The sequence below is a fragment of the Lepus europaeus genome, chromosome 7, assembly GCF_033115175.1.
Source record: "Lepus europaeus isolate LE1 chromosome 7, mLepTim1.pri, whole genome shotgun sequence".
Classification (NCBI taxonomy): Eukaryota; Metazoa; Chordata; class Mammalia; order Lagomorpha; family Leporidae; genus Lepus; species Lepus europaeus.
The window spans coordinates 64,050,236-64,076,214 of NC_084833.1; the positions used below are offsets into that span (position 1 = coordinate 64,050,236).

General features: G+C 42.2%; 1 protein-coding gene and 1 pseudogene across 5 annotated transcripts in view; both read left to right on the forward strand.

The window, feature by feature from the left end:
* POLD3 (DNA polymerase delta 3, accessory subunit) overlaps positions 1-25,979 on the forward strand; it is a 63,799-nt gene that overhangs the window by 20,594 nt on the left and 17,226 nt on the right. For 3 of the 5 annotated variants that reach the window (XM_062196708.1, XM_062196710.1, XM_062196712.1), the window contains 5 exons: positions 6,186-6,225; positions 8,541-8,673; positions 16,114-16,396; positions 18,309-18,381; positions 24,807-24,972. In XM_062196708.1, coding sequence (XP_062052692.1) covers positions 6,186-6,225; positions 8,541-8,673; positions 16,114-16,396; positions 18,309-18,381; positions 24,807-24,972 — 695 coding nt within the window. The remainder of the gene's footprint in view (positions 1-6,185; positions 6,226-8,540; positions 8,674-16,113; positions 16,397-18,308; positions 18,382-24,806; positions 24,973-25,979) is intronic. The other 2 variants (XM_062196709.1, XM_062196711.1) reach the window with 1 other exon arrangement.
* Positions 2,601-2,721, forward strand: LOC133764968 (small nucleolar RNA SNORA2/SNORA34 family; annotated as a pseudogene).

A 25,979-nucleotide genomic window follows, 5' to 3' on the forward strand; every position in this document is an offset into this window, starting at 1 on the left:
ATTTAAAGATTCAAAGTAACCCAAATCACTTTTAAAATAGAAGTGGACAACCTGATTATGAAGTTTATATGGACATGCAAAGAGCCTGAATAGCCAAAATCACTCTGAAAAAGAACACTGCCTGTTTTTAAAATATATTATAAAGACAGTGTGATCTTGGTGGAAAGATTGATAAATAGATCAATATAACAGAATAGAAGTTCCCGTAAGAGACTCATACAAAAGTGGATGATTGATTTTTGACAAAGATGGAACATAGCGAAAGGAGAGTATTTTCAATAGTGACATTAGAACAACTGAGTATCCACTGACAAAAAGGAGGAGGAGGATCAAGAGAAGGAGGCCATGGAAGTGGGAGGGGCAGTGAAACACCTTGCGCCATAATTCAAAGTGTACCATAGACCCAAAGGTACAATTTTAAACTGTCATTTTTTTTTAACTTTTATTTAACAAATATAAATTTCCAAATATAAATTTCCAAAGCTTATGGATTACAGTGGCTTCCCCCCCCCCATAACTTCTCTCCCACCCGCAACCCTCCCATCTCCTGCTCCCTCTCCCATTCCATTCACATCAAGATTCATTTTCAATTCTCTTTATATACAGAAGATTAGTTTAGTATATATTAAGTAAAGATTTCAACAGTTTGCACCCACACAGAAACACAAAATGTAAAATACTGTTTCAGTACTAGTTATAGCATTAATTCACATTGTATAAGACATTAAGGACAGAGATCCTACATGAGGAATAAGTGCACAGTGACTCCTGTTGTTGACTTAACAAATTGACACTCTTATTTATGGCGTCAGTAATCACCCTAGGCCCTTGTCATGAGTTGCCAAGGCTATGGAAGCATTTTGAGTTCGCCGACTCCGATCTTTTTTAGACAAGGTCATAGTCAAAGTGGAAGTTTTCTCCTCCCTTCAGAGAAAGGTGTCTTGGCTTTCCATGCCTAAAATACTCTCATGGCTTCTTCAGCCAGATCTGAATGCCTTAAGGGTTGATTCTGAGGCCAGAGGACATCTGCCATTCTATGAGTCTGCTGTGTATCCCACTTACCATGTTGGATCGTTCTTTCCCTTTTTAATAAATTCTATCAGTTAGTATTAGCAGACACTACTCTTGTTTATGTGATCCCTTTGACTCTTAGACCTATCATTATGGTCAATTGTGAACTGAAATTGATCACTTGGGTTAGTGAGATGGCATTGGTACATGCCACCTTGATGGGATTGAATTGGAATCCCCTGGCACTTTTCTAACTCTACCATTTGGGGCAAGTCAGCTTGAGCGTGTCCCAAATTGTACATCTCCTCCCTCTCTTATTCCCACTCTTATATTTAACAGAGATCACTTTTCAGTTAAATTTAAACACCTAAGAATAATTGTGTGTTAATTACAGAGTTCAACCAATAGTATTAAGTAGAACAGAACAAAATACTAAAAGGGATAAAGTAGTAAGTTGTTCATCAACAGTCAGGACAAGGGCTGATTAAGTCACCGTTTCTCATAGTGTCCATTTCACTTCAACAGGTTTCCTTTTTCGTGCTCAGTTGTCACCAATCAGGCAGAACATATGATATTTGTCCCTTTGGGACTGGCTTATTTCATTCAGCATGATGTTTTCCAGATTCCTCCATTTTGTTGTAAATGACTGGATTTCATTGTTTTTTACTGCTGTGTAGTGTTCTATAGAGTACATGTCCTATAATTTTTGTCCAGTCTACTGTTGATGGGCATTTAGGTTGATTCCAGGTCTTAGCTATTGTGAATGAGCTGCAGTAAACATTAAGGTGCAGACAGCTTTTTTGTTTGCCAATTTAATTTCCTTTGGGTAAATTCCAAGGAGTGGGATGGCTGGGTTGTGTGGTAGGGTTATATTCAGGTTTCTGAGGAAACTCTGTCGTTTCTAGGAGAAAACCGTTATGACCTTAGGGTGGGCAAATATTTCTTGAATGTGATGTGATAACAGAATTTTTAAAATTAATCTATTGATCTTAGAATGAAAAATGTCTTCTCTACAAAAGACAGTGTTAAGAATGAAAAGACAGGCTGGCGCCGCGGCTCACTAGGCTAATCCTCCGCCTTGCGGCGCCGGCACACCGGGTTCTAGTCCCGGTTGGGGCACCGATCCTGTCCCGGTTGCCCCTCTTCCAGGCCAGCTCTCTGCTGTGGCCAGGGAGTGCAGTGGAGGATGGCCCAAGTGCTTGGGCCCTTCACCCCATGGGAGACCAGGATAAGAACCTGGCTCCTGCCATCGGATCAGCGCGGTGCGCCGGCCGCAGCGCGCTACCGCGGCGGCCATTGGAGGGTGAACCAACGGCCAAGGAAGACCTTTCTCTCTGTCTCTCTCTCACTGTCCACTCTGCCTGTCAAAAAAAAAGAATGAAAAGACAAGCCATAGACTTGGAGAAAATGTTTGCAAATCACATATCTCATAAAGGACTTGTATTCAGAATATTGTAAGAACTCTCCAAACTTTAGAAAATCACAAAGAATTCAAACTTTAAAAATTTTGGGGTGGAAAGAATATATACTGGCCAATAAGCACTTGAAAAGATATTCAACATCATTAGTTATTAGGAAATATAAATTTATTGGCCAGGTTGCTGAAGCTGTTGGTTTCAAGCAGGAGCCTAAAGAAATGTCTTTCTATGGTCTGTTGACCATTTCAGAACTTCTGAAGTGTAATGGTCAATTCATTGGGAAGAAACACCACAGTTGTTGGTGGTAGATATGGGCTAATATTTATTTTTTAGTCTTTGTACTGGAATTCTTTTTTTTTTTTTTTTGGACAGGCAGAGTGGATAGTGAGAGAGAGAGAGACAGAGAGAAAGGTCTTCCTTTGCCGTTGGTTCACCCACCAATGGCCGCTGCGGCCGGCACACTGCACTGATCCAAAGGCAGGAGCCAGGTACTTATCTTGGTCTCCCATGCAGGTGCAGGGCCCAAGGACTTGGGCCATCCTCCACTGCACTCCCTGGCCACAGCAGAGAGCTGGCCTGGAAGAGGGGCAACCGGGACAGAATCCGGCGCCCCGACCGGGACTAGAACCTGGTGTGCTGGCGCCACTAGGTGGAGGATTAGCCTGTTGAGCCATGGCGCCGGCCTGTACTGGGATTCTTAAAGATTTGTATTTATCTCTGGATTCTTGATTTGACTTGTTCATCAGATTATAATGCTGTAAAATTATTATTAACAAAAAATGTGGTGGGTTTTCCACCCAAAACAAAACGGTGATATTGCAATGTGAACTTCTAGTATTGTAGTTTTGTATGATCAGGACTCTTACGCATTTTAAACTTCATTCAAATTAGAAACAGTGGTTGAAAAAATTTTTTAAAAAAAGGAAATATATATGGCCGGCGCCATGGCTTAACAGGCTAATCCTGCGCCTTGCGGTGCTGGCACACTGGGTTCTAGTCCCTGTCGGGCACCGGATTCTATCCCGGTTGCCCCTCTTCCAGGCCAGCTCTCTGCTATGGCCCGGGAAGGCAGTGGAGGATGGCCCAAGTGCTTGGGCCCTGCACCAATGTGGGAGACCAGGAAGAAGCACCTGGCTCCTGGCTTCGGATCAGCACAGCGCCGGCCGTAGTGGCCATTTGGGGAGTGAACCAAAGGAAGGAAGACCTTTCTCTCTGTCTCTCTCTCTCTCTCACTGTCTATTACTCTACCTGTCAAATAAATTTTTTTTTTTTTTTTTTTTTTGGACAGGCAGAGTGGACAGTGAGAGAGAAAGACAGAGAGAAAGGTCTTCCTTTGCCGTTGGGTCACCCTCCAATGGCCGCCGCGGTAGCGCGCTGCGGCCGGCGCACCACGCTGATCCGATGGCAGGAGCCAGGTGCTTTATCCTGGTCTCCCATGGGGTGCAGGGCCCAAGCACTTGGGCCATCCTCCACTGCACTCCCTGGCCACAGCAGAGAGCTGGCCTGGAAGAGGGGCAACTGGGACAGAATCCGGCGCCCCGACCGGGACTAGAACCCGGTGTGCTGGCGCCACAAGGCGGAGGATTAGCCTAGTGAGCCGTGGCGCCGGCCTGTCAAATAAATTTTTAAAAAAGTTATTTAAAAAATAATAAAAGATACTTGTACACAAATGTCCACAGAAGATTAACCTGTAATCGGAAACAAACCAAATAGCTTTAATAAGTGAGAGGATAATCACAGTGTGGTTTATCCATCCAGTGGAACTCTATTCAGCAATGAAAAGGAAGAAACTGTTGAACATACTACAACATATTTGTTGCTCAGTTATTCAGAGTGAAAGCCAGATTAAAATAAGAGTATGTAATGTATGTTATCATTTATATAAAATTCTAGAAAATTGAAACTATAGTTCCAGAAGGCGCATCTGTAGTTCACTGAAGATGGGACAGCCATGGGCAGGCAGGCAGAGCCTGAAACTTGCAGTTGCAACCCCATTATTTTTGGGGCAATAGACATGTTCACTGTCTTAAGTGGGGTGATGGTTTCACAAGTGTATACACATGTCAAAACGCTAAATTGTACACTTAACAAATGTGTCTGGGGTGGGTGTTTGGTGCAGCGGATAGGGTGCAGCTTGGGACATCTGCATCCCTTGTCTGAGTGCTTCGTTTTGAGTCCTGGCTCTGCTTATGATTCCAGCTTCTGGCTGATGTGCACCCTGGGAGGCAGCAGGTTATGGCTCAAGTGGTTGGGTCTCAGCCATCCATGTAAGACCCAGATTGAGTGCCGAGCTCCTGGCTTTGACCTGACCTAGCTCTGGTTGTTGAGGGCATTTGGGTAGTGGGCCAGTGGATGGAATATCTCTGCCTCTGTATGTCTCTCTCTCTCTCTCTCTCCCCTGTTTCTTTTCACTTAAAACAGGTAAAAAGAAATATTTTTAACAATTAAAATGTGTCAGGTCTGGTGCTGTGGTGTAGCGGGTAAAGCTACCGCCTGCCATGCCAGCATCCCATATGTGCTGCAGTCCTGAGTGCTAATGTGCCTGGGAAAGCAGTGGAAGATGGCCCTAGTGCTTGTGCCCCTGTACCCATCTGGAAGACCTGGATGAAGCTCCTGGCTCCTGGCTTTGGCCTGGCTCAGCTTGGTCATTGTGGCCATTTGAGGTGGAAGATCTGTGTGTGTGTGTGTGTGTTTCCCTCTCTCCACCTGTGACTTTCAAAATAAATCTTTTAAAAGTTATACCTCCCAATAAATCTATTAAGATTATTTGACCTTATTTTGGCAAAAATACATGTGCATATTATACAGTTGGAAGAGGACATATACACCAAAATGAAAACACAAACTTACTTTTCTGTCCTTTTGTCCTTTCTTTATCTTTGTCCTGTTCATCTTCCTTTGCTTATTTATGCTTTCAGATTTCAAAAAACTGACATATATTGCATGTTTAACAAAAATAATGCAGAATAAAGAACCAGAGAGATAAAGAAGAAAGGTTGTGCTCTTATTAACAGGACAGGAGGTACAATTTTAAAGATAGCTCTTATTTTAGAACAAAGATTTGTACAAAAATCCATCAGACACGAAACACTTAGGGATTAAAACGGTGGGCTTTTGTGCACCTCAGAAAGCAAACGCTAAAATTTTAAAAACATAACTGATAAGCCAATACAGATGAAAAATGTATTAATAAAAATCTCAATCCATAAGAGGGCAGAAAAAGGACAGGAAGAACAAAGAACACATGAAACACTTTGTCCTTTATGTTTTGCTTGAAGTTTGTTTTGTTTTTTTGTCATCCAATATTGTTTCAATTACTTCTGGCTTTTCAGTTATACCTAAGAAATGATCCCTCATTCTTAGGTTAAGATAAGCTACAGAAAAATTCACTTATGTTTTTTTCTAATGCATGTATGTTTTTACCTTTTATTTAAATCTCTGATCCATTCAGAACTTATTTTGTACTACCAGGTCCAATTTTTTTTGGTTACATGTGATTATACAGTAGTTCTCATCAATTCCTTTACTTGAAAGTCTTGTTCCTCACTGATTTGAGATGCTGTATTTTTTCTTTTTCACTCTTTCACTTTCCTTTATCTTATTGTAGTAGTTTTAAAGTAAGCAAATTTAAAGATTCTGACTTTATTAAATTGTAACATTTTAAGGGGTACCTTGGTGTTTTCTTAATTTCGCGTTGAAGCACAAAACCCGGAATTCTACAACTTTGAATGCTAATGAAATGTTATTTTCTTACAGTGCCACAAGGTTGCAGTAGTGAGAGAAGACAAATTAGAAGGTAAATATATTTATGATTTGGCAGGTTTTTTCTTATGGCGTCAGTGTAAGTATAATAAAAAAAAAAATCTTTACCTAACAGCTGCATGCTTTTATTTTTATATATGTGTGTGTGTGTGTGTGTGTATAGCTACTTAATAAAAGAGCTCTGTTCCTTTTATGAATAGTTTCTGAAACATGTTTTAAAACATAATACCACATCTGCCTAACTTCCTGTTCTTAATGTTGATAGCTGTATCAAGCACTTTTATCACAGGATTTCTTTTTATTTATTTATTTATTTATTTATTTGACAGGCAGAGTGGACAGTGAGAGAGAGACAGAGAGAAAGGTCTTCCCTTGCCGTTGGTTCATCCTCCAATGGCCGCCGCGGCTGGCGCGCTGCGAGCGGCGCACCGTGCCGATCCGATGGCAGGAGCCAGGCGCCCCTCCTGGTCTCCCATGGGGTGCAGGGCCCAAGGACTTGGGCCATCCTCCACTGCACTCCCTGGCCACAGCAGAGAGCTGGCCTGGAAGAGGGGCAACCGGGATAGAATCCGTCGCCCCAACCGGGACTAGAACCCGGTGTGCCGGCGCCGCAAGGCGGAGGATTAGCCTAATGAGCCACGGCACCGGCCTTATCACAGGATTTCAAAACTTGTGACAAACATACAGAAAAACTATGATCAGTACTGTATAGGACACCTCATTGATAAAAATACTTTAAATACTGCATTGTGTTCCATACAGGGTTTTTTTTTTTTTTTTTTAAGGAAGAAAATAAAAGAACACTTTTTTAGAAGTGAGAAAGACTCCAAAATTAAATAACTTTTAAAAAATTTATTTATTTTAAAGCCACAGTTACGGAGAATAAGGGATAGACAGATATCTTCCATCAGCTGGTTTACTCCCCAGATGTCCACAAAGGTGGGGGCTGGGCCAGACTGAAGCCAAGAGCCAGGGACTCCATCTAGGTCTCCCACGTGGGTGGCAGGCAGGGCCCCAATTGCTTGGGCCATCTTTTTCTGCTTTCCCAGGCATATTAGCAGGGAGCTGGATTGGAACTGGAGCAGCCAGGACTAAAACCAGCTCTCATGGGATGCTGTCATCACAGGTAGTAGTGTAATCTGCTGTGCCATGATGCTGCCCCCAAATAACTTCTTTTTTTTTTTTTTTTCTTTTGACAGAGTGGACAGTGAGAGAGAGAGAGAGAGAGAGAGAGAGAGAGAGAGGAAGGTCTTCCTTTTTCTGTTGGTTCATCCCCTAATGGCCGCTGCGGCTGGTGCACTGTGCTGATCCAAAGGCAGGAGCCAGGTGCTTCTCCTGGTCTCCCATGTGGGTGCAGGGCCCAAGGACTTGGGCCATCCTCCACTGCACTCCCTGGCCACAGCAGAGAGCTGGCCTGGAAGAGGAGCAACCGGGACCGAACCGGCGCCCCGACCGGGACTAGAACCCGGTGTGCCAGCGCCACAGGCGGAGGATTAGCCTAGTGAGCCGCGGCACCGGCCCCAAATAACTTCTACATTAAATTTGTCCAGCTGTTTTAAGGCTGTTGGTACTACTCTTTTATTGTTTAAAACCCAATTCAAAAGAATTTAATAACAGATCTTCATGATCCTGAACTTAAGTTTCAAGACAAAATTTCATTATTGTACTTTGTAGACTCCTGCCAGAAGAGGGGGGTATTTTCTCACAAGTTGTCTTTGGAGTATTTAGGGTGGTGGTGGTGGTGGTGTCCCCTGTGGCAGATAGAGTCAGATCTCATTATTCTTCAGATTTGTGTGGTTATCTACTCTGCGCCTTGCTCTGTGTAGACACCGGAGCATGTGGAAAGGTAGGCACAGTCCTTTCCTTTGTGGAACTTACAACTTGTTTTTGTGATTTTCTTTTTTTTCTGCAGATTTATCTAGTTAGTAGTATTTTTATGTAGTTGCTTTCTCTAAACTAAAATTGAAATATGTAAGTGAGCCTTCTCAAGTAGAGATTACTTATTCCTTTTTAATTATATGCTAGAATGTGAGGTTCTTCACTGACCATAAAAAAAGAACATTGTAGTCACCATTGGTCATTAATTAATATTTGCTGAGTGTCTACTGCATGAGTGATATCCTCACAGTTGCTGTACTTAGAAATGACTCACTGCCACCTACGTTGTCATAATGTCCCCACTGCAGACAGAAGGATTGATGTGACACTGTATATGTGGCTATTTGGCCTTCTAGAGTCTTTGAACCACTACAGATGGCAGATGGTTTAATGCAGATGGGTTTCTTGTTAAAGTCCCCACATGCGATGAACTTTGTGTATTAACAGACTGCTTTTCCTGTTGACTTGTAGCAGTGAAGTCCAAGCTAGCTGTGACTGCCAGCATCCATGTGTACAGCATCCAGAAAGCCATGCTAAAGGACAGTGGGCCTCTGTTCAATACTGACTATGACATCCTTAAAAGCAACTTGCAGAACTGCAGCAAGTAAGCTCCTTAATGTTCCTTGTGGGCTTCTTTAGGAATTGATTTTGTAAGATGTTTACACAGTGGCTGCCTCTTCAGAGTGATTGCCAAGTCTAGTAAAACCCCATTTATCTTGCAGTAAGACACATGCTTGGTTTTATTAGCACATCATAAGATGAAAAATAGCAGCCACAACCCACATTGAAAACTCCAATGGACTCCCCATAAATCTATTTCTCCTGTCAAAACTGTTTGTTGTGCCCCCTTGGTACTCCTTTACCCCAGTCTCTGCTTGTCTAAATCCTACCTACCTTTCAAGAACAGGTTCAAATGTCCTTCAAAAAACTATGCCTAATTTGGTATCTCTCTTCCTTCTAACCAACAACTTCTTGAGCTTCCATAGCCAGAATCAGGTCCTCTAAATCTTTTGTATCTTTCACAGCACAGAGAGGTGATGCATGTGCATTTTGGAAGTTGATGGTTATAGACTTGAGTAGTACTCTGCTGATTTAATAGCCCATTGGCTTTGTGCAAGTTACATAAGTTCTTTGAGCTCTTATTTCATCTTTAAATTGGATGTAAATAATGCCTACTTTGTGGGGTTGTATTGAAGGCTTAAATTAGTTCTTCAAACATACATTGTGAGCACCTGCTACTTTGACAGGTACTAAGCCAAATCATTGGAATTGATTCAGCAAATATCTGATTAGTATACCTGTGATGTGCCACACATTATAGGATGACTATCACCCAGTACCTACTCATGGAACTGATGATCTGATGGGAAACAGGCAGTTAACACAGTGTGGTTGTGCTGTAGTAGGAGCAACAGGAAATCAGGGAGGGAAACACTTGTATCTGCTTTTGGGTGGGTGGAATGAATGGCAAGACAGAGAAGTCTTTTTGAAGGTTATAACATCAAAGTTGAGGGTTGAAGGCTAGGCAGAGGAGAAATGGAAGAGTAAGAACAGAGAAAGCATGATTCTTATATGCAACCATGATAGTTTCTGTGGCTGGAACTTAGAGGGAGAAAATGAGATAGAAGACTGAAAATGTGCCATTATGCTTTGACTCCTGGGATAAGGAGTTTCATTCTGAGAGTACAGGGGAGCCACTGAAGATTTTTAAACAGATGGAGTAAAATGATCAAAATTACATTTCAGGGGCCTGCACTGTGGTGTAGTAGGTTAAGCATCCACCTGTGGCACTGGCGTCCCATATGGACGCCAGTTGGAGTCCCAGCTGCTCCATTTCCAATCCAGCTCCCTGTTTATGGCCTGGGAAAGCAGTAGAAGATGGTCCAAGTGCTGGGCTCTTGTACTTGCGTGGGAGACCTGGAAGAAGCTCCTGGCTTTGGATGGCCCAGGTGTGTCTGTTGTGGCCATTTGGGGAGTAAACCAGCAGATGGAAGACCTCTATCTCCTAAGTAAATAAATAAATCTTTAAAAAAAAAAAAAAAAAAGAACTGCATTTTAGAAAGATCACTCTGGCTGCAGTGTTACAGGTAGGTCAAAAGGCAATATGGAGGCAAGGCGATCAAAGAAGAGAAATGTTGCCATGATCCATGATGGGGGGACAGCTGTGGTAAAGTAGTGGTGGAAATGGAGAGATATGAAGATTAGAGTCATAATTATCAAGGGCAAGCTGTGGGTGTGAGATAGCTGTTCATGGTGTTAGGGATGATATTCAACATCTGCTTGAGTAACTGGGCACTAAGGGAATGTAAAAGGAGAAGCAAGCTCTAAGAAGAGGGAAAAATGATGAATTGGGTTTTGGACATGTTAATTTTTAGCCAATCCGAAGCCAGGAGCTTCTTCCGGGTCTCCCACGTGGGTGCAGGGGTCCAGGGACTTGGGCCATCTTCTACTGCTTTCCCAGGCCATAGCAGAGAGCTGGATGGGAGGTGGAGCAGCCAGGTCTCGAACCAGCGCCCATATGGGATGCCGGTGCTTCAGGCCAGGGTGTTAACCCACTGCGCCACAGCACCAGCCCCTAAAGATAGATTTTGAAATCAGAGAAAATAGGTTTAGTAACTGGATCATCGCAATAGATAAAACTTACACAGAATATAGAATGCCAGGTCAGTTACTAATGTGTGACCTTGGACTAATGATTTAACCTCTCTGTGTTTTATTTTCCTTATCAGTAAGATGGAGTTAACAAGAGTACTAATTTCATATATATTTTAAAGCTTTTATTGCAGTGGTTGACATGTAGTAAGCACTATTTAATGATAGCTTTTTCAAAAAAATATTTATTTGGAAGGAAGGCAGTGGGACAGAGACAGAGGTAGAGAGACAGAACAAGAGAGATCTTCATCTGCTTGTTTACTTCCCAAATGTTTGCAATAGCCAAGGCTGTGCCAGGCTTAAGCCAGGAACCTAGAACTCCCTCCAGATCTCTCATGTAGGTGGCAAGTACCCAAATATTTAAGGCATCATCTGCTGCTTCTCAGGTACATTAAGAGCAAGATGGAATGGAAGTGGAATAGCTGGAACTCAAACCAGGCACCCCAATAAGAGATGTAGGTATCCGAAGCAGGGGTTTAACCTGTTGTGCCAAAATGCTTGCCCCATGATAGCTATTTTGAAAGGGATGCACAGAAAAAGAGGGGACCAGGAAAGAGCTGCCAAAGACAAAAAAAAAAAAATCACAAAAGTGTATGGGGCCCAGCACACAAGGGAAGAGTTTCAGGAGGGAGGGATTGGTCTACAATGTGAAATGCTGCTGAAAAGCCAAGTAAGAACTGAAAAGTGCCCATTGATTTAGTGCTGGTTGTGGTAAGAGCATATTCAGTGGAGTGACCAGGTTCTGTCCAGCTGAGTCAATGGGCAAATGAGGAAGTGAGACAGCTAATACATGCAACTCTTTTCAAGAAACTTGACTATGAAATGGAGGGGAACAGAGGGCAGTAGCTAAGGAGGAACTGACACTGAAGAAGGATATTTACAGTTTTAAAGTTGAGGATGATATGAACTTACGTTGTTAGGAAAAAGGTGTGGAGAAGAGAAGGTTGAAAATATTGGGGAAGATGGGGTAACTGATTGAGATGGGTTCTTAAAGTGAAATAGATGCAGAATTGAGGCTGGCATTGTGGCATAGCAGGTAAAGTGGCTGCCTGTGATGCCGGCATCCCATATGGGTGCCAGTTCGAATCCTGGCTACTCTGCTTCCGATCCAGCTCCCTGCTAATGGCCTAGGAAAAGCAGTAGAAGATGGCCCAAGTACTGTACCCACAAGAAGATCTTGGCTTCATCCTGGCCCAACCCTGGCTGTTATAGCCATCTGGGGAGTGAACCAGGAAGTAGAAGATCTGTCTGTCTGTCTGTCTGTCTCTCTCTCCCCCCCCCCTTTTTCTCTGTAACTCTTGTAAATAAATAAGTCTTTAAAAAAAGATCTATGAATTGCCAGACAGAAGTTCCAGAATAAGGATCATGTCTGTTTTATTAACTGTATAATCAAGATGGTGCCTGGCATGTGAGAAATAATTGGCATATATAATTGCATATAACTGTTGAATGAACTGATAGATATTAGTTCCTTTCCTTTAGCTCAAAACTTTGAGTTTAATAGGCATAAATATTTTTAAAATATATAACCACAATGAAATAATGTACAAATCCAGTGTCTTTTTGGGAAACATTTCAAGAGAATGTTGAAATGTTGGTAAGTTTATATAAAATCTATTTTAGGATTTTGAAATAATCTGTGTTTAAACCTAGTCATGGCATGTAAGGCTCTAAAAATCAATTTTTCTGTTGTATCTATCAAGTAAGCAAACAGGAATAAAAGTGACTCAAAAGCTCAAAATGAAATTTCCACAGGGCCCATTAAAGTAAACATGGCAAGTAGAATTGTGATAATAGGAAGCACTTCCATGAAACTTTACCTAAAAACTTAGTGTCCTCAGTAGAAATGTGAAGAATTTATCTTCAATAAAGAAGTTTGTGTTTGGTCCTAAGAATTACTGGCCAACTGAGAACTGACTCATGATTTTGTGTGTTTTAAGAAGTGCTGTGACAGGAAGAAAGTTGAAATTTTAGGATTGAGCAGAGATTCTTCTCTTCAGACATACTCCCAGCCTCACTTGATCGCTTCCTCATTGCCAGTTCCTGGTCCTGACCCTAAGGTGTGGAATGCGAACCAAATGGAGAAAGAGTTGTCTCAGGGCCAACTTTAGATGTTGACAGTGAAATAAAACATTGCCCTTTTCCTTGTACCTGGAAGCACTACAAGGCCAGAGAGGAAGAATGGTGGGTGAAAGTAAATGATTTCCATCTGTTCCCAATTCTGAGGCACAGGAGATGTGTGTTATATAGGGTTTGCTGATGCGGACTGTAATAAATCAGTGGAAGGTTTCTGGAGCTGTAGATGCTAGCTTTGGGACTGTTCAGTCTAAAGTTATTCTTGACATGAAATGAAATTATATTGTGTCCAGTTGTTTTCTTAGGCCAGTTATTCCATCAGTCAATGTTGTCAAAGTTGTACCTTGTTGATGTCTAAGATAATTGATGTTACTGCATATTTTCTGATATATTAAAGAAGACAAACCAGAAGCCTCACATTCAGTCACTTAAATAGTCATTCTTTTTTTTTTTTAAAGATTTATTTATTTATTTATTTGAAAGAGTTACACAGAGAGAGGAGAGAGAGAGAGAGCGGGGTCTTCCATCTGCTGGTTCACTCCCTAGTTGGCTGCAACGGCCAGAGCTGAGCCAGTCCAAAGCCAGGAGCCAGGAGCTTCTTCTGGGTCTCCCACATGGGTGCAGGGGCCCAAGGACTTGGGCCATCTTCTACTGCTTTCCCAGGCCATAGTAGAGAGCCGGATTAGAAGAGGAACAGCCAGGACTCGAACCGGCGCCCATATGGGATGCCTGCACAGCAGACAGCAGCTTTACCCGCTATGCCACAGTGCTAACCCCACTTAAATGGTTATGTCTTTCCTAACACTTGCTATGTGCCAGGTCATGTGCTGAGTGCCTGAAATAAAAGCGACAACTAAAACCTGCAAGGAGCTCTTCCCTACCCTCAGTGAATAAAAGACATGGAAAATAAAATGCCTTTATTTGCTAGGATTTTGCTTAAGTATAACCCTTAAAAACTTTTTAAAATTGATTTGAGAGATACAGAACTCCATCCACTCTTTGTTGTACTCACCAAATGATCACAATGGCCAGGACTGGGCTGGGCCAGGCCAGTTCATGGGAACCATGAACTCAACTCAGGTCTTCCACATGAGTGCCAGGAACCCAGCCACTTGCATCATCACCATTGCCTCCCAGGATCTGCATTGGTGGGAGGCTAGATTTGGGAGCCAAGTATAGGACCCAAATTATCCAATGTGGGGCACGAGCATCTTAATCACTGGGATAATTGGCTACCCCAGTGTAACCCTTTGAGAAGGCTTAATCAGTTATCCTGCCACATTGTAGAACATTACAATGTGGGTTTGTGTGAAACAGGCACGTCTCTAATGATGAGATGAATCATTAGAAAAGGTGACTGTTCCCTTTAATATACCATACAAACTATTCCACCAGATTTCTTCACTTGGCTTTGGACATGCTTGTCTGGTACTATTTGTTAGGATTATTAGAAATTAGTAACAAATGATTGGGAAGGACTATAGGTTATAGGAGCCAGTCGCTCTGTTCTCAGCTTCTTCCATTTTTTTTTAAAGATCTATTTATTTATTTGAAAGGCAGAGTTACAGAGAGGCAGAGGCAGACACAGAGAGAGGTCTTCCGTCTGCTGGTTCACTCCCCAGTTGGCCACAACAGCTGGAGCTGCGTCAATTCGGAGCCAGGAGCTTCTTCCAGGTCTCCCACGTGGGTGCATAGGCCCCAGGACTTGAGCCATCTTCCATTGCTTTCTCAGGCCATAGCAGAGAGCTGGATCAGAAGTGGAGCAGCCAAAACTTGAACCAACACCCACATGGGATTTGGGACTGTAGGCTGCAGCTTTACCTGCTATTCCACAGCACCGGCCCCTTCTTCCATCTTTTAAATCAGACCTTCTCAGGCCAGGAGAGCTGCCAGTAAACTTGTTAATAATTAAAGCTCTTGGCCGGCGCCGTGGCTTAATAGGCTAATCCTCCGCCTTGTGGCGCCGGCACGCCGGATTCTAGTCCCGGTTGGGGCGCTGGATTCTATCCCGGTTGCCCCTCTTCCAGGCCAGCTCTCTGCTATGGCCCGGGAAGGCAGTGGAGGATGGCCCAAGTGCTTGGGCCCTGCACCCGCATGGGAGACCAGGAGAAGTACCTGGCTCCTGGCTTCGGATCAGCACGATGCGCTGGCCGCAGCGGCCATTGGAGGGTGAACCAACGGCAAAAAGGAAGACCTTTCTCTCTGTCTCTCTCTCTCTCTCACTATCCACTCTGCCTGTCAAAAAAAATAATAATAATTAAAGCTCTTGGATTTAATTCAGTCCATATTCATTGCATAGCCAGCTATGTAAGAGGAAGACCTTCAGATTAAGGGATAACCATATGGTTTCCCAAGGATAGTAAAATTGCTAAATATTTTATTATTATTTTGTGAATTCTTACTCTTTTGAATTAGGATTTTTTTTCAAAGAATTAGGAATATTCAATATGGTGTGGTAGAAGATACCTGATTCCAATCCTAGCTCTATCATTAACTAGATGTATAACCCTAGGACAAGTCACTCATTTCTCTTATCTAAATGAAGGTTTCTTTATTTCAATGAGTTTTTTTCATTTTTTTTCTTTTCTTTTTTTTTTAAGATTTATGTATTTATTTGAGAGAGTTAGAGAGAGAGAGGGAGAAACAGAAGCAGAGATCTTCCATCCACTGGTTCACTCCCCAAGTGGCTGCAACAGCCAGGGCTGAGCCAGGCTGAAACCAGAAGCCACATCTGGGTCTCCCACATGAGTGGTAGGGGCCCAAACACTTGAGCCATCTTCTGCTGCTCTTTCCAGGCCAATCCAGGAAGCTGGATTGGAAATGGAGGAGCTGGGAATGAACTGGTGCCTATATGGGACACAGGTATCTTAGGCTACTGCCTCACCTACTGTGCCACAAAGCCAGCCCCATCAATGAGAGTTTTATACCAAACAAGTTCTAAACATCCTAGTTCTAAAATTCCCAAGTTTTATAGTTTCTGGGTTACAAAGAAGGAAAAGTTTGAAAATAAGGGACCAGAGCAATTAGCACAGTGGTTGAGATGCCACCTAGGACTCACATATGGTGGAATGACTGAGTTTGAGTCCTGGTTCCAGTCCAATTCCAGTTTCTTGCTAATGAGCACCCTGAGAGCCAGCAGGTGATGACAGGTACTTAATTCCCTGCCACCCATGTGGGAGATCCAGATTGGGTTAAGGGCATTTGAGGGTGAATCAGCAATTGGAGATCTTTGTCTCTCTACCTTTCAAATAAATAAATAAATAAATAACTCTGGAAAGAGTATAGAGATAGGTTTGATACTAACATTAATTTAAAGTAACATTTGTGTCCTCAGGTTTAGTGCTATACAGTGTGCAGCTGCTGTTCCTAGAGCTCCTGCAGAATCCTCATCTTCCAAAAAGTTTGAGCAGTCAAATCTTCAAGTACCAAGTGAGACACAAGTGAATAATGAGCCTACTACCAATGGTCATGGCCCACCTGCCTCCAAGCAGGTTTCCCAGCAGCCAAAAGGAATTATGGGAATGTTTGCTGCTAAGGCTGCTACTAAAACCCAAGATGCCAACAAAGAAACAAAAACAGAGGCTAAAGACGTAACAAATGTAAGTCCTCTTTGAAGATATGCCTTTATTATAGCTTAGAATGGGAATCTGAAAAAGTACTAATAATTCCAGTGATAGTAGTTTGATTACGTAAGTTTCTGATTTTTCTACTGTAGTTTGAACCTTTTAATCTCTATATTCTCATCTAAAGCAGTTTTTTACTTTGGCTAATATTTCTTATCAAGGCTTGTATTCTACTGTCAAATGGTATTGACTGGCCTGAAAACATCAACAGGATTGTTGAGAGAACCAGTTGAGATAGATAATGCATGTGAAAAAATGTTGAAAATTGCAAAGCTTAAGGAATTGCATGTTAGCAGTCACTCTAGAAATATCTCCGTATATGCTTGCCTTGTATTTAACATTCTTGTTCTATACATTTTCTTTTTTTTTTTTTAAGATTTATTTATTAATTTGAAAATCAGAGTTACAGAAAGAGGAGAGGCAGAGAGAGAGAGAGAGAGAGAGAGGTAGAGACAGAGAGGTAGAGACAGAGAGAGGTCTTCCATCTGCTGGTTTACTCCCCAGATGGCCGCAACGGCTGGAACTTCGCCAATCTGAAGCCAGGAGCCAGGAGCTTCTTTTTCTTTTTTCTTTTTTTTTTTTTTTTTTTTTGACAGGCAGAGTGGACAGTGAGAGAGAGAGAGAGAGACAGAAAGGTCTTCCTTTTTGCCGTTGGTTCACCCTCCAATGGCCCATGGCTGGCACGCTGCGGCCGGCGCACCACGCTGATCCGAAGGCAGGAGCCAGGTGCTTATCCTGGTCTCCCATGGGGTGCAGGGCCCAAGCACTTGGGCCATCCTCCACTGCACTCCTGGGCCACAGCAGAGGGCTGGCCTGGAAGAGGGGCAACCGGGACAGAATCTGGTGCCCCCACCGGGACTAGAACCTGGTGTGCCGGCACCGCAAGGCGGAGGATTAGCCTGTTGAGCCACGGCGCCGGCCAGGAGCCAGGAGCTTCTACCAGGTCTCCCACGCAGGTGCAGGGGCCCAAGGACTTGGGCCATCTTCTACTGCTTTCCTAGGTCATAGCAGAGAGCTGGATCAGAAGTGGGGCATTCGGGTCTTGAACCAGCACCCATATGGGATGTTGGCACTACAGGCCAGGGCATTAACCTGCTGGGCCACAGCACCGGCCCCTCTATACATTTTTCTTGATCTATTTCTTCAGTTGAGTTCCCTTAGTTTTTTATTGTTCAGTCATCTGGACTAAAGAGCATTGACTTAAAAGATTCAAGAAAAATGTAATTATTGTCATTACTGTTGCCATCATTCATTGTGATTTTTTTTTTTTTTTTTTTTTGGTCATCTTCAGGCTTTTGTTCTGGGAAAGTAGAAGAGAGATAGAGTGAAACACACTCTTTGAATTTGTACTGTGTGCCAATAGTTTGATCTTTGTTTAACTCCTCTTGTCAGTTACATGAGGGACATACTACCATTTCCATTCTGTATGTGATAAAACTGAAGGCTAGACTTGTTAAAAAAAACATGTGCCTGTAGGTCATTTTGCTGGTATGTGGTAGAACCATGGTCCAGATCCGTCTCTTAATGATTAAAGATGTTTTATGTTGAGATTTCTTCCCCCTACTTCTACCATACTCCATCTGACCTGTTTTAATTCTGTCATACTAAATAGTTTTAAAGTACTCAAAGTAAGTTTAGCCATATCCGTGGTTAGTAATTTAATAAGCACTATGAGAAACTAAGTGTTGGAGATTAACACCTGATACTGTCTGGTGTGGGCTGTTCTAGATTTATCCTTCCTAATTCCTACACAGTCATACATGGTTCTATGCAGACTGTATAGCACACAGTGTGCTGTGCTGTTGAGGAGATGGTTCGAGACTGCTCCTTCAAAAGCCAGCTAAATGCTAGGGAAACGTCATGTGTGTTTGCTTTTCTATGCTTTTAGGCATCCTCGGCAGGCACCAAGGCATCCGGGAAAGGGAACGTGATGAGCAACTTTTTTGGAAAAGCTGCAATGAGTAAGCTTGATTTTCCTTTGGCTAATAAATGAATGTGAATGCACTAACGAAACTGAGGTAAAAGCTACCTTGTCTAGTTTTTGCCCATCTGGGAGACCACCATAAAGTATTCCTGCGTTCTAACATACATTTACAGTGTCCTGAGCAATATATTGATGAAAGTAACTCAGCTGAAACAGTGGACTTTATAGGTGAACTGGGCTCAGTTGAAATCTCTTGGAGGTGGTTTGCTTTTCCTACTTTTATCTCCTTCCTTGAAGAGAGAGGGACATATTTACTTCATAGTGCTCTTGAAAATGGGTGGGAAAATGAATGGGATACTGGCTGATTAAGCAGTGTAGTGTTGAGGTTGAGACCACAGATGCCAGAGTCAGTTTGCCTGTTGTGACCTTTAGCACCCTTATCTTCCAATGGGCAGCAAATATTTTCCCTTTTGAATTAAACCTTAGTGTGAATTAGAAGAGCCCCAGTAGTAATAGCCATCTTAAAGTATCTATTTTTGAGAAAGCAAAAATCTCACTTATTTAATAACTTTTTTAATAAGAATGCTTTTCAGTGGAAAGAAAGCACAGTCACATATTTTCATACTTTCATGTCAAGTACACCTCCACTAGGTATGTGTGGCAGGACACCAGGGAGAATACAGAAGCCTCAGGATAGTTAGGCTACACTTCTTTGGAGCATCAGTTTGACAAAGATTCTGCAAGGAAGCAATTTGTTTATATACCTATGCAAGCAGAATTACTGAGAACTCTGCTTTTCCATGATGGTTAATTAGGTAGACAGGGAAGAAATGAAGGTGATAGTTTTTTACTTGCAAAAATGGTCTTTTTTGTATTTTAAAAATGGAAAACGTGGTACTTTCAGACTATTGGGAAGCAGAACTGAGGTACTGCAGACGATGCAATCACAGGAACTCAGGGAGTTCCTGCTTTCTGAACGCACAGCCATGCTGGTGTCAGTGGCCAGCATGGCTGGTAGCGGGACCCTGGACATGATCAGATTCTAACTTCTTGGCAGTTTGTTGAGGCCCACACGTTTGTTTCTTTTCTTCTTCTTTTCTTTTTTTGACAGGCAGAGTGGACAGCGAGAGAGAGACAGAAAGAAAGGTCTTCCTTTACCATTAGTTTACCCTCCAATGGCCACTGCGGCTGGCGCACTGCACTGATCAAAGCCAGGAGCCAGGTGCTTCTCCTGGTCTCCCATGCGGGTGCAGGGCCCAAGCACTTGGGCCATCCTCCACTGCACTCCCGGGCCACAGCAGAGAGCTGGCCTGGAAGAGGGGCAACCGGGACTAGAACCTGGTGTGCTGGCGCCGCAAGGCGGAGGATTAGCCTATTGAGCCGCAGCGCTGACCCCTCTTTTCTTCTTAAATGTCTTTGTCAGCTTAAAAACCAGTGCATTTTTAGAATTATTGTTCCTTTTTTTTTTTTTTTAAGGATTCATTTATTTATTTGAAGGTAGAGTTACAGAGAGGCAGAGGCAGAGAGAGAGAGGTCTTCCATCCACTGATTCATTCCCCAGGTGGCCACAATGGCCAGAGCTACACCGATCTGAAGCCTGGAGCCAGAAGCTTCTTCCAGGTCTCCCACCTGGGTGCAGGGGCCCAAGGACTTGGGCCATCTTCTTCTGCTTTCCCAAGCCATAGCAGAAAGCTAGATCGGAAGTGGTGCAGCCAGGACTTGAAACAACAGCCATATGGGATGCCTGCACTGCAGGCAGCAGCTTTACCGGCTACGCCACAGCACTAGCCCCATAAAATTATTATTCCTTAAATTGACATCATTGTAAATATTTATAGGGTGCCGTTTAATACAGTGTGGTCAAATCAGAATAATTTATCAGTTTCATCTCTTTAAACCTCATTTCTTTCTGTTAGGAACTTTGAACTTCTGTCTTCTAGTTTTTTATATATAATAAGTTGTTGGAAACTGTAGATAAATTATTTTTAAATATATTAAAATATGTGAACATCTTGCTAATTATAGCACAAAATCAGAATGTACAGAAGTATACACTTATTTATTTAGCAAATACTAGTTGAGCAGCTACTATATGTTTGTTACTTATGTTACTGGTGATACAATGGAGAAAAAGACAATCAAGATCCCTTCCTTATAGCCCTTATGTTCTGCTAAGAGAGAGAAGCAACTAAATGTGGAAAAAATGAAATAGTTATTGACTGTAATTGCTCAGCAGAGGGCAACAGGGTGTTATGATAGCATGAAATGGGAGGAGGGAAACTTGGATAAAATAAAAAATAGATAGTCACCTAATAAAAAGAATCACAAAGTTGACTTATTTAACAGGTGTTTTCTCAAGGCTGAATGTTCAGTATAAAATTTTGAATTTTTTGAGACATGACAATAAATTGTAATAATGATTAAGCCTGAGAGTTGGAGAGCTGGTTTGGAGGGTTTGAACCATCTAAGAATGCTGATCAATAACAGGTGTTAGCAAAGATGTGGAGAAATGAGTCTTCATACTTTGGTCTAAAGGAATGGAAAATCGTGTGATGGGTGGTTTAAAAAACTGCACACAAAAATTTGTACACAAACGCTCATAGCAGCATTTTCCATAAGGTCCAAAATGTGGAACCAACTCAAAGGTCCATTTGATGAAGGAGGTAAATAAACTGGTATATCTAGACAGTGGAATATTATTCAGCCATGAAAAGGAATGAAATACAGATACATGTGATGCATGGGTGAACCTGAGACATGAAGTAAAAGGAGGCTGGCACTATGGCTCACTTGGTTAATCCTCTGCCTGTGGCGTCGGCATCCCATACGGGCACTGGGTTCTAGTCCAGGTTGCTCCTCTTCCAGTCCAGCTCTCTGCTGTGGCCCCAGAAGGCAGTGGAGGATGGCCCAAGTGCTTGGGCCTCTGCACCCGCAATGGGAGACCGGGAGGAAGCATCTGGCTCCTGGCTTCGGATCGGCGCAGCGCCAGCCGTAGCGGCCATTTGGGGAGTGAACCAACGGAAGGAAGACCTTTCTCTCTGTCTCTCCCTGTCTGTAACTCTACCTCTCAAATAAACAAATGAAATCTTTTAAAAAAAAAAAAAAAGTGGATTAGTGGTTGTCAAAGACTGAGTTGGGGTCGAGGGGTCAGTGCTAATGGGTATGGGGTTTCTTTTTGGGGTAATGATGTTTGCAGAACTAAAATCCACTGAATTGTACACCTTTGAAAGTGTGGATTTATGGTATGTAAAATTGTTATCAATTTAAAGACTTAACGCATCATATGTAGTAAAAATTAGCATTGGTGACAGAATTAAAAGTCATCAGTTAATCTTTCTATGGGAAAGATTTCATATTTTTAAAAAATTTTATTTATAATTGACACAGTCATTGTAATATTTATGAGGCACAGTGACAATACATGTATACAGTGTATAATGACCAAATCAGGGTGATCAGTGTAAATATCACCTCAGATGTTTATCATTTCTCCTACTGACTATGAAAAGGAAACACTTATAATTAGATGATGTAAGTGCCTTCATCATTTAGGTAACAAGAAAATGTCAGGCTGTGCTGTGGCACAGTAGGCTAAGCGTCTGTCTGCTGCACCGGCATCCCATATGGGCAGCCAGTCCGTGTCCCAGCTACTTCTCTTTTGATCCAGCTCTCTGCTTATGGCCTGGAAGATGGCCCAACTGCTTGGGCCCCTGTGCCCAGGTGGGAGACCCAGAGGAAGGCCCTGGCTCCTGGCTTTGGATTGGCCTACCTCCAGCTGTTGAGGCCATTTGGGGAGTGAATCAGTGGGTGGAAGATCTCTCTCTTTCTGTCTGTAACTCTGCCTCTCAAATAAATAAATAAAATCTAAAAGAAAAAAGGGGGGGGGGGCAGTGCTATGGCATAGTAGGCTAAGCCTCTGCCTGTGGTGCTGGCGTTCCATAGTGGTGCCCCTGCATGTTCTGGTTGCTCCTCTTCCAATCCAGCTCTCTGCTTGAACCCTGCACCCATGTGGGAGTCCCGAAAGAAGCTCCTGGCGTCAGTTCAGCGCAGCTCCAGCCATTGTGGCCATTTGGGAAGTGAACTAGTGGATAGAAGACTTTTCTCTGTCTCTCCCTTTTTCTATCTGTAACTCTTTCTCTCAAATAAATAAATAAAATTAAAAAAGAAGAATGTCATTAAATTTTCTTTAGCAATTGCCCAGAAATCTTGCATTGAACTGCTCTTTACAAACTGGCTAGTTGTAGCCGCATGTAGATGTAAGTTGGAGTTCCGAAAGTACTGTTCCACCAGGACAAAAGAGAAGAAATTCTGGGTGCTAAATCTAATGTTTGCTCAGTGGTACTTTATCCCAGATCATTTTTCTAAAATCAGTAGACTCAGTGCAATTGTCTCTCTTTCCTTGGCACGAGATCAGAAATATTTGGAGATTTTTCCTTATAATAATATAATTTTAAAACAAATGGTAGTAAAACAGTATAACTTATAAAATGTAAAATTTGGATATGTTGTAAAAACACATATATTCAGAAGACTGTTTATTAGGACTGGCTGTTAACCCCTACCCCCCCCAGAGATGCATGCTTACTCTTGTACTCTTTGGGATAGATATTTTGGTGAAAATATTTGAGAAGCATTGATACTTACGAACCGACAGTATTGGAAATGCACGAGAGTATACCACCACTGGGCTGGTGAATTCCACCATCCAGAATACCCATTTTTTTTTTTTTTAAGATTTATTTTATTTATTTGAAAGGCAGAGTTACAGATAGAAGGAGAGACAGGGAGAGATCTTCTATCTTGGGATTCACTCCCCATATGGCCACAACAGCCAGGGCTGGGCTAGACTGAAGCCAGGAGCTTCTTCTGTGTCTCCCACATGGGTGCAGGGGTCCAAACACTTGGGCCATCTTCTGTTGCATTCCCAGGCGCATTAGCAGGGAGCTGGATTGGAAGAGAAGCAGCTGATACTTGAACTGGTGCTCATATAGGATGCTGGCACTGCAGGCCGCAGCTTAACCCACTACGCCGCAGTGCAGGCCCAGATTACCCATTTAAGTCTTAAAAAACAAAAACCCAAGTATAAGTAGTTTGCATTTTACACTTTGGTCCATCATCTACATTTTCAACTCATACACATATTTATTATTATATCAAACTGTATGTATCAGCCAAGATTATCAGTTTTTATCTATACTTAGATGATTTAAGCTGCTATACAACACATAACCAAAGCTGCTTATTAAGGAGCTTCCTACTGCTTACAGCTAATAGTGTTTTGTGGCTTTGCTTGTAAAAAAATTACTGCTGAGTACAGTGTGAAGGCTAAATTATATGCCTCTTTTTTTTTTTTTTAAAGATTTATTTATTTATTTGAGAGTCAGAGTTACACAGAGAGAGAAGGAGAGGCTGAGAGAGGTTTTCCATCTGATGGTTCACTCCCCAATTGGCCGCAATGGCCAGAGCTGTGCTGATCTGAAGCCAGGAGCCAGGAGCTTCTTCCGGGTCTCCTACGCAGGTGCAGGGCCCCAAGGACTTGGGTCATCTTCTACTGCTTTCCCAGGCCATAACAGAGAGCTGGATTGGAAGTGGAGCAGCTGGGACTAGAACCAGCACCCATATGGAATGCCGGCGCTGCAGGCGGAAGATTAACCCACTGCGCCACAGCGCCAGCCCCCAAATTATATGCTTCTATAGTCTCAGATGGCTAGGCCCATTTGCATTTCCTGGTCCTCTGCACTGCACAATGGTTTTTGTGTTTTTTGACTAGCATGTAGGAAAAGGGGTAAAGATGGACTTTGAAGTGTTAAACTGACTTAGGTTCAAATCCTGGCCCTTTGCTTTTCTATGTGTTACCTTGGGTAAGTCACTGAATCTCACACACTGATCTCTTAATCCTTACAATGATACAAATATTATCCCAGTGATTACAGATAAGACTGACTCATATAAAATAACTTGCCCAGAGTGAAGAATAGTCTTCCAATTTTGTCATTAAGGTAGGAGTGAGAATAAGAGTATCCAAACTGGAAAAGGTAGACTCTGGTAGAAAGGTCGTGCCTGCACGTTCTGTTATCACCACTTGTGAGTTGTGTGCTTAGGGGAAACATTTTATAATCCTTCTGACTCTTAATTTTCCTCATCTGAAAAGTGAGAGAGACGATACCTCATAAACCTATATTTATTCTTTCTAAGCTTAGCTTTTACTATCATTTGGCCTAGGGGCTGTCATAATGAGAGATTAGTGGGAAGCAAGATAAAAACAGTTATAGCTAGTGTAGTCAATGAAAAGGAAAAGCGTTTTCTGAATAGACCTAGAGCTCCCTCAGGACAGCTGCTGTTTTTTTATCCTTTTAGCCCCTGCTGTTAATATATTACCTGGCACTTAGTAGGCTGTCATGAAAATGATGGATTAATATTGCATGCTGGGGTTATATATCTTCTGCTATTCTTTATTTGTAGATAAACTTAAAGTCAATTTGGATTCAGAACAAGCAGTGAAAGAAGAAAAAATAGTGGAGCAACCTCCAGTGTCTGTCACTGAACCGAAGCTGGCAGCTCCTGCAGGCCTGAAGAAACCCAGCAGAAAAGCAGAGCTTGTTAAGATGCAGCAGAAAGAGAAAAAAAGGTAGGGAAATTTTGTTGGTTATGGGGAAAGAGAGTCCCTAATGGGGGTGAGAAGGTCTGTTCGGGCAGATTGACAGCAGGCAGTTTTCAGCTGAGTACTAAATCCTACTTCATACTTTAGGAATTCAGCTGTACAACCAAAATGCAGAGTGAAGCTCCGCAGAGTATCTAGTGGAGCAAGAAGGTGCAGTCAGGCGGCTTGGGTGATTCAGGGCCCAAAGTTTTTTTCGTCTTTTCTATTTTCTTTCTTTTTCTTCTCTTTATTTCTCTCTTTCTTTATTGGACCCCTTTGAAATAAATTGGTTTGTCTTTTCTCCCTTCATTTTAAATTTGTGAACATAGCATAAGTATTTCTAATTGTATGTCTGTTTTTCACTTCAAATTGCTAAGTGAAGGGTTACTGTTTCCAGTCAAATTTAAGAGAAAAAGTTCTTTGTTTTCTTTTTATATCAATGAGTTTATTTTTCAAGTGGTAAAATGTAATTAGAAAAGAAAATAAAACGCACACAAGCTGTTAAAAATGGATCCAGGAATTTGAGACACTACCTCATAGTTGGTAGAAATTAGTTTGTTGAAAGAAATTCTAAAGAACACTGTCAGCACTGATAGGCCCAGAAAGACTTGACTTTCATGGCAGGGTTGGAGCTACTCTAGTAGAAAACATCAACAAAATAGTGGCATTTTATGGCTAAAGCTCTGTCCAGTGAGCCTCAACTCCTAGGGACACATGATATAGGTGGATTAAAGTGTACCTAAACATGAGTGTAACACACACTGTTCATGGTTATTGCCAAGAATGCATTCAGTAGTTCACTACTAAGTATGGTGTTAAGTGTACAATTGTTGTAGATGCCCTTACCTATACTGAGAAAGTTCTTTTTATTTTAAGTTTGCTGAGAGGTTTATCATGAATGGATGTTACTTTTTGTTGTTGTTGTTGTTGTTAAGTTTTAAATGTATTTACTTTATTGAAAAGTAGAGAGAGAGCTCATTCACTCTTCAAATGTC